This window comes from Sturnus vulgaris, chromosome 5 (genome assembly GCF_052056855.1).
Source record: "Sturnus vulgaris isolate bStuVul1 chromosome 5, bStuVul1.hap1, whole genome shotgun sequence".
NCBI lineage: Eukaryota > Metazoa > Chordata > Aves > Passeriformes > Sturnidae > Sturnus > Sturnus vulgaris.
The window spans coordinates 61,394,799-61,407,143 of NC_142247.1; the positions used below are offsets into that span (position 1 = coordinate 61,394,799).

Here is a 12,345-nt window from a genome sequence, read left to right on the forward strand (position 1 = left end):
TTTACCTTGCAGAAGGGCTGGGCTGGGCTTTCTGTCTCACACTTGTGGCTGTCTGTATTGACACAGAGGGAGCAAGCAGGTCGCCATGCCAGTGTGTGGTGAGTCATGCACACTGTGGTCACCTTGTTTCACTTTTAGGGGGTAGGCAGTTTTTTTGGTAGAAAATAAATACTCCTTACAGTTGCTCTTCTGTCCCTCCATATTATTTTTGTACCTTGATAATTATTTTAGTACCATTTGATAGTCACTCACCTTATTCAGTAATTATCCCCTGTCTTTTTCAGTGGTCTTGTCTCTTTCCATGACAAAGTTTTGCCTGAGCTGACTTTAGAGACATGTTTTCTTCCCCAAAAGTAATCTTTTCTGAAAAGCTTATCACCATTGCTTCTGACTAAGCAGGCAGAGATGTGATTATTGCCTTTAGAAGTTTTTTGTTTGGAGAGGCCATTGTCTTTTTTTTGTTGCACACAGAAGGTCTAAATTGTCAAATGGCTGCAATCTGATCCAAGAATGATACCAGTGTCTAAAATAATCTTTCAGTCTTGCTTACTTTGAGTAGGACATGCTAGCATTGAACTGCTCTTATTAAAAACAGAAAAACCTGTATGAAAAGATATATAGCTGTTTATCTTTTCTACTGTATTTTAAATTTCAAATGTTCCTTGCTTTATTCATTGTAAATTCTCTGATCTGGATTGCATTAGTAGTATTATTACATCTAATAAAGTGTATCCCCAGTTGGACTTTGTAGTGAGACAATATTAATATGTTGTGCAATTTCAATTGAAAAGTAATTTATATAATTACAAATCATGAATTTAATAATGAAAACAGATTTGTGCCAATCTGGTTAGCATGAATAAACTAAGAGAGGTAGTTGAACCTGCTTGGACTTAAAGAATTTTCTTTTCTTAAAAATTCCTGCATAGTGAGAGTTTTAAGGAGTCTTAAAAACCTGAAAGATGGTGCTTAAATTAAGTTTTTTATCTATTCTGATTCAATAACAACAGTATATTTGTGTGCTGTGATTCTTATTTTCAGCCTGTCGTCTTGTATCCTCAGGATTCTTGGATTATTTTAAATGGACTTTTGAGAGGGGGCTGATAACTTTGTACAGAAGACTCACATTTAAATTGGACATTTGCACCTCCACTGGGCTATTTCTAGGCACCTGAAAAATGAAAAAGCTTCCAAAATACTGCTTCAGGATGTCACTTATTCTGCATCCGTGCATCCTTTTGATGCTGTGTATCTCGCAGCAGCATTTTGGTTCTCTTACATGTCTGTGCAGTTTCTTTGTATATCAACCCATATGGAGTATGGAAAAAAACAAAGCAGCCCTCAAATGGTGCTATTTACCTGTTAGGTGCAGTGGTGTTTGCCACGGTAGTGGAGGAAGCTTGCAGGACTTTTCCTTCACTGCTCTGTCTCCTTGGCAGTGCCTGATGCAAAGGTAGATGTTTTTTGTAATCCTGTGAACTAACCTGATTCCTTTTCCCACCTTTGTCTTTGAATGGTTTTTGCCAGTATTAATACCTTCTGGTTTTTTATAAGTTACTCCCTGCAGCCAGAAATCATAAAAACTAAGACTCAGACCCAGCCAAACTTTAGGTAACTTGGAGCTGGATGTGTTTTAAAGGTTAGAATACAGACCTATGGAGGCTAAATGAACCGAAGGAATTTAAACTGGAAAACAGTTGTAACTTTTCTGTTTGTGAAGGGCAAAGTCCCTATGTTTTCATAAGAGGATTGTCACTGTACCTTTCAAACAACAGAAAATAATATTTTGAGAGATTTTAAACATTTTAAAAATATTTCATAACTGTAATTAAAAGCATGGTCTTGAGCTGAGACTTTGTGTCAAATCATACCCAGAAGGAATATTCCTTTCTGTGGAACTTATAGTGCTGTTATTGGAAATCTGTAGGTTCTGATCAAAACTCTCCGCTAAGAATTGCCAGTGTAAAATAATTTTTAAGCTCACTGAATTATCACATTTTAGTGCCTGCTTAGGGTTTTATTTATTTTACCAGTAAGGAAGATTTGATTGAACCTAACTTTGCACTTCTGGCTTTACTAGTACTAAACACTAATTTCACCAAAGAGGTTTATACCTCACCACTGGCATTCTTTTAAATTTAGGCTGAACATACTGATTGCATTCATCTACTTGTACTGCATTTGAAGGCTTGGTTAGTGCAAGACCAGCACTGCAAAGGTGTCGTGTCTGCTTAACCTTTCAACTGATTTCATAGCCTGGTACAAGCAGTAACAGAAAGAAAGGGTTTTGGTTTTCAGTGGATAAAGGAACAATGCACATCATATCATACTATGAAATCCCTGCAGGTTGATGGGGCTGGTTTGTGCCCAAGAATTCTTGAAAGAGCCTCTTTGGATTTACTTGTGGTACTCCCTGTATTACCATGAGAGTGATGCCCTGTTCCTCTGGGCTTTTTGGGAACTGAAGACATTTTTCACTTCATCATGCCAAGCACTGCTATCATAAGCAGTGATGTTACTTACAATGCCAGAAGCCAGGGCAGAATTACTTATTAAAATAGTTCTAGGACCAGAATAATTGCTTTAGTTAAGGACTAATGACCTACGGTACCTGCTTGAGTCTGTTTTGAAAGAAATCACTATTTTTTAGAAATAGTGACTTACTGGAGAAGTAGGATTTAGTTGTTGATGTTTATCAATCACAGCTGCTATTGTACATGTTTGTTGTCTCGATTTTCCTCCTGTTTAAAAGGCACCAGATTAATATTTCAGTCTACGTTTGTAAGTTCTGTAATAGATTTCAGATGCTCCTGAATAACACTGAAATTTACAAGGTTTTTTTTTTATAATCTGAGAGGTAACGTGATCTGTGGGGCCACTACTTGGCATGGTGTTACTAATGCAGCAACACATTCATTAGCAACACTGGGTATGGTGACATGATCCCACTGAAATGCATTAAAGTGACTGGAGTTTCTGTCCTCCAAGCTGAGCTGTGGTGGATGAGTATGTGTGCTGGTTCTTAAGTTATAGCAATGAAGAGTAGAACAAGCTACCTCACTTGTAATGTTAGAGTTCTGAGGCCTTCAATTGGTAATTTAAGTCCATTTTACTCTGTTTGTAATGGCTTAAGAATGCAGGTATTACATTATGTGTTTCATCTGAGAGGGACAAGTGCATGTCATCATCTGACTGTACCTGTCTGGATTTCATTGAATTCCTCATACCATCACCAAGAAGTACCTCATTAGTCGACTTCATCTCTTCCCACACTATTTGTTGGGAACAAACAGCAGGGTGTCAGAACTAGGGAAGGGCATTTGCACAGAATTAGAAATTTCATATGGCATGTCATTCCTGGCTGTATTTTAAGCTGTAGGATCCTTGACTTTGGTTATTATAACTAGCTTTTAAGCAGGAGCTTTTCTCAGGCAACTTACAGTCAAGCTTAGAATATTGTAACATAGAGCATAACTTATGCAATGTGTTTTCTATAAGGATCTTTAGGCAGAGATTTAAAAAAATATATTCCTTTACTGTTTCAACATTTGACCAGTACAGAAATGCTTATTCCACTTCTTGGCAGTGAGTGTTAAGAAAAAGTGTTGCAGTCTGTGTTCTGACTCAGACTGAGGGATGAGACTGCACCATTAGTACAGGACTTTGAAATCCAAATGAGGGAAAAAATCTCTTTAACATAGTAAGAAGCTCTTATGGAGCAATGTATACCTTTGCTTTGTGTAAATTAATATAACAGTAATGGCCCTACAGTATTTTCAATTTTTTTTCTTAATATATATTTAAAGCATAACTTCTAATTCTTGTATATATTTTTAACTTTCCCACAGATATGCACTTATTTGGCCATTATCCAGCTCATGATGATTTCTATCTTGTAGTGTGCAATATCTGCAATCAGGTAGTCAAGCCACAGGTTTTCCAGTCACACTGCGGTAAGTGAATGTTTTCTTTCCTGAATTACAGTGCCAAACTGGTGTATGGCTCTTGCAAGAATCATTGCATACAATCATAACAGAGGCCTTGCAAACAGACTTTTCTGATTATCTTGTGTTTCTTCCACAGAAAATACCAGCAATGCCTTCAAATAAGCATATTTCCTGTAGAGGAAGTTCAATTAATTGTTCTGGAAGCTGAACTTTTCAAGTTGAGCTTGTTAAACTAAATTAACCTGTTACAGCAAATAAATCCTGTTAGAGACTAGCTAGGCTAAAACTGTTATGACCTAACATTGCATTATCTTTTATCAAAGCTGCAAAGTGAGGTCTATGATACTGATCTACATTAACTAGAAGTTGGTTGTTATGGATTTTTATGTTTTCTGATGAGATTCATGCATAACTATATATATAGGGTATATTTTTATATTTATCATAAGGTTTTATTTTTTACAAAACTGGCATTTTGAAACCTATTTCTTAAATTAACATTTTTCAAGAGAGTCTTGAGAAGCATATACATATATTAATTTCTCAGTTAGTATGACAACAACAAGATGATGATTTTTATGTTGACTATTTGAAAGCAGAATTACTCCAGTTAGAAATTTTTGGTATTGATTAACAAATTACTTTCAATTATTTCTGAAAAATTTCATCCCAAGATCTGGTTTATTTATTACTTATCTAGTGGTTTATTTGTTATTTGTCCAGTGATTTATTTCTGTGGTGATTTTTTTGTTGTTTTATTGGTTTTTTTAAGGCATGCAAATAGTGACTGGAATAGCTAGCTTTATATGAGGTCTAATAAAATGTAGTTTAATCAAAATAATTTGAAGGATTGACTGCATAATAATGAAGGGCAGCTACTACTGAGGATGGAATCAATTAAATACTTTAAGAAAAAGAATTTTTCTATTCCAGCAAGATTTTACTTGTCTAAATACAAGGAAACTTCACAAACCCTGTACCACTTTTAGTCTTTTTGACAAGAAAGCAACTTAGTAATCGAAAAATGGAAGTGGGATGGACAGAAAAATAATTTATTTACTTTTAATGACATATTACCAAAATACTGCACTGTGTTTGTATGGATAGACTGCTAACAACAAACCAGGAGCAACTGCATTCATGTTGGGAGGCAGTTGTAAGACTTACCACCAGCTTTGACCTAGATTGCAATAATTGTGAAAAAATGGTTATAGTGAAATCCAGCTTTCTTGTCTAGTGAATGAGAAAGGATCTAGAAGTATTTTCTAGGGTGAAAAGAGCTTATTAATTTAATGGTGGGGGCAGGTGTTGATTTCAATGTGCTAACAAGCCATCCTGCTATTTTTTTTTTTTTTTTTCAAAAATTGTTCCTTGCCCTTAGTCTTATATGGTTTCTTTTTGCCCAGCTCAGGTATCTTATGATTCTTTCAGTGAGTAACAGAAAAGCTTCTCTGCATGTGGTTGTAGGTACAGTGGGTAAATAAACATTGAACTCGTGCATTGATAAAATGTGCTTTAGGAGAGAAGAAGCTGTGGGAGGCCTTGCTGTAGCCTTCCATAGCTGTGCTCTTTCCTAGGCATTAACCTGGTTTGGTGGGCAGTGTGAAAGTCCTGTTTTCAGGCAGTAGGCACATAGAATGGTGTTCCTTCTAGGTGAGAGTAAGTTCTCTTTGTTAGAAAGGATTTTTGAGCTCTTTGTAAGTAATGCATTACCATCGGTGTTAGTGTAATGCATGTAAACTGCAAAGATTCCATGAGTTACTGTCTTGTTTTTATCTTTTCTCCAGCATTCCATTATTTTTATTATTCTCTTTACTTCATCTTCATTATAGCAATCCTTTTACACTGGGTGATTGAATGTTAAGTTCTGAATTGTTTGATTTAAGAGCCTAAAGTCAAGAAAGACTTGGGAAAAAACTGGACTGTGTTAAAAAGCCCCCAGAGAATACTAAAAATAATTGACCAAAGGTCTTGAAGATTGTACTTAATCTAGTCAGACTTGTTTCAGGAAAGGTATACTGGAGTATTGCTGAAAGGGCTTTAAATATATAAATAAATTATTTTGTTTTAAAAAAGTAACAACAAAGGTAATGTACTAAAACCATGTAAACTAAGTTTTAGAAGATAGGTTTCTTCAAAGTCTCGATAATTGTTGTAAAATACTAATAATTTATTTTCAAATAATTAATCTGTTAAAAATACTCCATATTATGTATGTGAAATGCATCTACTAATTTATCATTGTTTTCATTAGAAATGAGTAAGATTTAAAAAAGAGCTACACAGAGATGTTACTAATTAATCTGTAGTTTAATTGTGTGGTTAGAAAATGATAGAAAGCTCCCATTAGAAAACATATCAACCGTGAGCTGCTTGTGGTTGAAGAATTTTTTGCTGGATGTGTTACGGTTCCAGTAGTCCATTGAGAAAGGTCTGGACAAGGCCTCATTTGAGACATTGATTCTGGCTGCACAGAGGTCTTGTGTGAAGCAGGAATATTTAATTTTTTGGTCTTTTTAGAGTTTTATCACCTTCAGACACATTCATTTTGGTGGATCAGACTTTCTTTAATTAGAGGATGCAGCAGGGTGCTTGTAAATTCAGTGATGCCAGGCAAGTCTATCAGTAGACTATAATATTTACCACAAAATGCATTCTTTTACAGGCGTTGAATTGCAACTTCAAAGTTGTAACTCGGACAATGGAATGAGAGAGCATTAGAAGGCACTACTGTTTTTTTGGCTCTTGTAGGTTGTATCATGGGGAGTCATTATTGCTGCTGACAAGGGCTTATAGAGATCTATTCCAGAATCTCCCACAAAGTGTGGTTTGTTGCTAATATCCCTAGTAAGATCCAATCTATATCCTCTCAGTAAGAAATTAGGTCCATGCCAGGCACATGATTTATGTTCCTAGGTTCCCTGCATTGTAACTTGAAGGTCTTGGCTTTGGAGCAGCCCTGGAATGCTTTAGTTTAGCAAAGGTTTTTGTAACATTTCTCTTGAGCCCTTGCTGGAATCTGCCTTTCTCCAGTGTAAGAAGACCCACTGTTCTATTTGCCTCTGATTTCAGACAAGTGGCAGTCATCCTTGTTGATGGCTCTGGGAAGCTGTGAAAATTATAAAGGCAGATGTTGTTTAAGTTTTGAGAGTTTCATTCCTGAAATATCAAGCAGGAAAAAAAGAAAAATCTGGTTGTGGTTCAAGCTATTTTTAAAAGCAAACAGTGCATCATAGAACCTTAGGCAGTAGAAATCAGGAAGGTAAAAGAAGAAATACAGCTAATTAGAGGACCGACTTGCTGGGCTTGAGAGTATATGTAGTGAACACAACATAAAGCTTGGTGTTGCAAGGTAACAGATCTGTTCTAGCCTGTAAGTCAGAGAAATACTGAGCTGTTTTTAAGAGCAGTTTCACATCCTTGCATCTGCAGGATAAATGTATCCATTTGTAAGCATTAAACCATTCATTTTTATATGATGTAAGCCTACCTGGAAGGGATATGCTGTTATAGGCTGCTTGATAAACCACGTAAATCAAATAATTTCTTGAGGTTGTTTGGTATTATTGTGCACTTAGAAAATAGTACATCATAATGTCATGAGCAATAGAGTTGAAATAGTGGTGTTTGCTTCTGAAGTCATTTCTTCTGAGTAACTTTTTGTAGTGGTACAGTATCTTGGATTTACTTTTTTTTTTAATGTGTTAACATGTAGTTGTATTTATTCATCCACAAAGTAGTTTGAAAAAAGAAATCAGTCTGGATATGCAGCTTGTAGCATTCCTAAGTGTACTTGGCATGTGAGGAATTGTAGTTTTGATTTTCAGAAAATTTTAATTTGTTCTCAAATGCCAATGTCAATGAAGAGCACTTCTTGGGACTTCACAATATTGTGCCAGAGTACAATACTGAAGTATGATAATGTTCTTGCTGTTTGTTTAGGGTTTTTTGTCCCTCTGTTTTCTAGGAGACCTTTAGGCTCGCAGTCTATGCTTAACTCTGTCCCTGTGCAATTGTGTGTCATTGTTACACACTGGTGAAGATGGCACCCTGTACCATTTCCCAGGAGACATTTCCATTTTCCTTTGCCACCAGAAAGATTAAAGCTTCATGTTCTTATACTGCATTGTCCTTTACTAGACTGAAGAGCAAGATACAGTTCTGGTTATTTTTTAAAATGTTTTCTACATTAATTGTCTTGTTAACTTTGGTCTTTCCCAGTTAAAAGGAAAACCTCTCATAAAAGGTAGCTCTGGCACAGTGAAGGTCAAGCAGTGTACATTTAGAGAGCTTGTCAAGACATCTTGACTTCTACTTCTATTGTGAGGAAACTAATTAATGATGGGAAAGTGTTTAAAAAGAAAAAGTTGGTGGTTTGTGGGTGGGGGCGGGTAAGAGGTGGATTAGCACAGCTAAATAATGCAGCTTGGTTAAAAAATAGCAGCAGTATAACCATCAAAGAAATCTTCCACACATACTCTGGAACAGTTTCCAAAGCTGTGGATAGTATCTTAATGAATTGAATAGTTAAGATCCCCATTTGATGAAATTGTAGCATACAGAGGAAACCAATTTTGCTTCATCAAGGAGAAATGACCAAAAAGACCTCTTTTTTTTGCTAATATATTTGCTTGGAGGCTCATTGATATCTATCCTGCCTGTCTATCAGGTTCTTCTAACAGTCTTCAATTAAGAAGTAGAAATTCTTATTCCTCAAAAAAAGTAAAAAACTTACACTTTGTTTTCATTACTTCTGAGTTGTAAATCCTTGGGTTGGTATCTTCATGTCCTCATGAAAGTTGCAAAAGGATATTTCCTTTTTATCCTTCTGTTTGGCTGTTTAAGTGTCATTTTAAAAAAAAGCAAACTGAAAAGTAATGGAGTATTGAAGAATATAAATAAATTATTTTGTCTTCCATATCATAATTATTTTCCTGAAAGAGGTTTTATATATTTTGAATTACTCAGACTAGCTATTTTACGTTGTGCTGGTAGTGCGTTCCAATTTAATGAACTGTGATTACAGACAAGAAGGCTGAACTTAAAGTATGAATAAGAACGATTGGCTTTTTTAACATTGGCTTGAGCTTTACTAATTGTTTCCTTTCTTGCATAGGGATTTTGATCCAGGTGTCAGTGTCACATTTGATTATTCTGTTTTTATATTTTTGATTATTCAGTACCTTGTTTTTTATTAAACATAACTGTTTGGGAGTTTGTTAATATTTTATTCTCTGCATTAGACCTTTTATCAGAGGCACTTTTGTGCCCTTAAAGGGCAATAGCATTTTGAGTGGTTCTCCTGTTACTGCGATTTTCTTTATTTATAGCCTTGTCAAAACTTGTTCTATGATATCATTATTGATTAAATAACTTTCTACTTGTCACATGTTCAGGTTTCCCTGCATAAAAGAATTAAAATAATAAAAATTGGTCGTGTCCCTATGGCTTTTTTTTTCAAAATGGAAACAGTAGCAGTTAGACTGACAAGCTTAAAGCTTTTCTTTTGGTAGGGGTAGGGACAGAAGGAAGATAGGTTTATATGTTTTATGTATATTATGTATATTTTTATGTGACTGCCTAGGATACACTGATTTTGTCTGACACTCTTAATTTCCATTGCTCTAAATCAGAAACCCCTTGTTTCCAAAAAAAGGTTTGGTAGCTTTGCAGTCTTTCTATCAGAAATCTTGCTCTCAAGACAGAAGTGCAGCCAGAAGCATAAACCTTTGTCTTCTGTCAGTGATGAAAATCTCAGCTGTAGTTCCTGCAATGGTACATGTGGTTGAAGAGGAAGAACTAAACCAGCACTCCTTTGAATTAATCTTTTTCCTTACATATTCTTGGAGTGACATATTTTTAGATTGTCAGCAATTCTTGAGGCTCTGACTAGGTACAAAAATACAAATTTCTGTCTTTGTTTATTCTGTTACAAAATCTTACTTTGTTTATATGCTAACTGCTGATAGAATCTGGCCAGAAAAGCACTTAGCTGCATAAAAGGCAATCAACTGACATTTCAGTACTTGATTCAAATGATAAAATACAGAAAAATCCCTCATAGCTGCTTGTATGTGTGAGAGTGTTGGTCACCTCTGTACTGGCTACTGTGCTTATTCAGGACTGCAAGGAGTCCTGGGCTTTTTTTACATTTTCACTGAAAGGTGCATTGACAAGACCACGTTCATTCAAGAAAAATAACAACAAAATCCTATTTTCTCTGCACTTACTTGCCCAGGAAGTGAGAGATTTGGATTTAGTAACCTTACCACCTAGGAGCTATTCTCTCACCTTCCACCTCCTAAGAGAGGAAAACACACCCATCATAACACAGGCTAAAGCAAGACAACACATGCTTTTTGCAGCAGAGATGTATCAGACAAAGGGAACCTGAATGTAGAGAGTAACACCCGGATCAAAGGGAAGGACTGTGATGGAACTGAAAAATGTGCATCTGATGTTCAGAACAACAGCAACATAATGTGTCTTCACCTGGCAGGCTGCTGAGACCTGCTCAAGGCTTAGAGAAGTTTGTTGTGCTTTCTTTACTTAGTCTAGCATGTGGATTAAAAGTGAAGATGTGTTCAGACCTGCTGACCTGTTTTCTTATAAGCAAATAGCATAATACTGGATAGGATTGGCTTTTTTGGGGTATTTTTTACAATTATCTGTTGCTTAAAATGTTTCCTTTCTTGTTACTAATTCATCATCAGTGATAGAGCCTAAAACAGGGAAATTCAGATATAGAAACAGATCTCATACATGAAGAGTTACAAGGTCAAGGAGTAGTGTAAGTAGGAAGCCAACAACGCACAGATAACTTGGCCTTAGGTTGACGTGTCAATAATTAAAAATTTCTTCATTCAAAAGATTCTTTGAATGAGAAAGCAAGAACACTTTGGAGCATTGAATCTCAAAAGAATGTGCATTAGAGAGCAGTAAGTATTCCACAAGAGGAAACATTCAGCAGTGAACAGAATGCCACACATGTATGCAGTTGCTATTCAGCATACTGACCTACACACACCCTCCCCATATTTCTGGTCTTGTGCATGAAATTGAAGTTTGACAGTGAAACATCAATTAATTGTCTTTTCCCTTGATGTTTTCTATTAAGTTCTTTATGATGCCTTGACTGTGCTGGAATTTTACAATGCTGATCTTAAATAAATCCACATAGGAAGGAGATTGAAAGAATAATAATGACACTGGGCTTTTCAGTGCACTGGAAGTCTTATTATTCTAGTTTATACATAATCCCTACCATTATAAATTAACTCATCTCTTTCACATTTTGTATTCATTGATAGTATTTGATTTGCGAACCCTTTTGTATTTTTTTACTTTGGGAAAATAAACAATGCAGGACATACTTGAACTGGGTGTTGTCATGGCAGTGATGGGCAATATGTATCACATGTAATTTCTTTCAGTCAATATTTTAATAGAGTTGTAGTTTTAAATAGTAACCAATAAGGATTTTTTTAAGGAGTGTCCATTAATAGAACTCAGCTGTTGAAGGTTGACTGTAGTATTAGGCTTAAGTTTAATCTCCTACATACTATAATTTACAGGGCTGTGTTTAGTGCATCAGTCTTCTGGCTTCTTCATTGGTGGAAGGATGGGGCTTGTGATAGTGGGAGAGAGGGGAGAAGTGTAGTGAAAATTTTCTGTCATCATCTGTAGAAACCTGACAAAATTTATATTTGGAGTATTTGGCTTGAAATTTTCCATAGCATGTCTTACTGAGTAAGGTGGATGCTTTCTATATTAGAGAACAAATATTTTTTTAATAATTTAAAAAAAGACTCTGTGGTCCAATTCCTAGACAAACTCCAAAACAGAATTAAGAGTTTTTTGAAGTCACTTGTTTGGAAGGGTTTTGGTGAGTAAAAGATAAGCAAGGTCGAATTCCTTCTTACATCAAATAGTGGTGTACTCCAAAGAGAGAAAATTTGAAGTGGAACCTGAATTTGCCAAATACCCAAATAAGAAGCCATTGCTTCTTCACTGCATTCAGAAATACAGAAGTGTGAAGAGCAAGTCTTGTCTCTCTGTTATCTCTTTGTATTTCCTGTATGTGCACAGACAAAGAAGATATGGTGGAATTTTTGTGTGTTGGGTGTAGGATTTTTTTTGTAGCAATGTTTCACTTTACATGTGTTACAGAAGGTAATTAACATTTGAATTAGCTACTATTAAGTATTGTAAGTTCCATTTCAAGTCTGTAGAAGTCATGTCTGCATATAGCCCTCCCCATTCACCATGACTTTTAGTAGTTGTCTGCATATTTTGGATTTAGTTAATTTTCTGAACGTAGCGATTTCTACTGTGTTATCATTTAGCATTTTCTTTCAAAGCATATCACAAGTCTAGTAATTTCTTACTGTCCTTGTAT

At 35.6% G+C, this 12,345-nt stretch overlaps 1 protein-coding gene across 5 annotated transcripts in view; it reads left to right on the forward strand.

Annotated features, from left to right (window-relative positions):
• ATXN7L1 (ataxin 7 like 1) overlaps positions 1-12,345 on the forward strand; it is a 112,194-nt gene that overhangs the window by 34,094 nt on the left and 65,755 nt on the right. For 4 of the 5 annotated variants that reach the window (XM_088165820.1, XM_014869007.2, XM_014869005.2 and 1 more), the window contains one exon: positions 3,849-3,953. The exons of the other annotated variant lie outside the window; for it this stretch is intronic. In XM_088165820.1, coding sequence (XP_088021946.1) covers positions 3,849-3,953 — 105 coding nt within the window. The remainder of the gene's footprint in view (positions 1-3,848; positions 3,954-12,345) is intronic. 5 annotated transcript variants of the gene reach the window in all.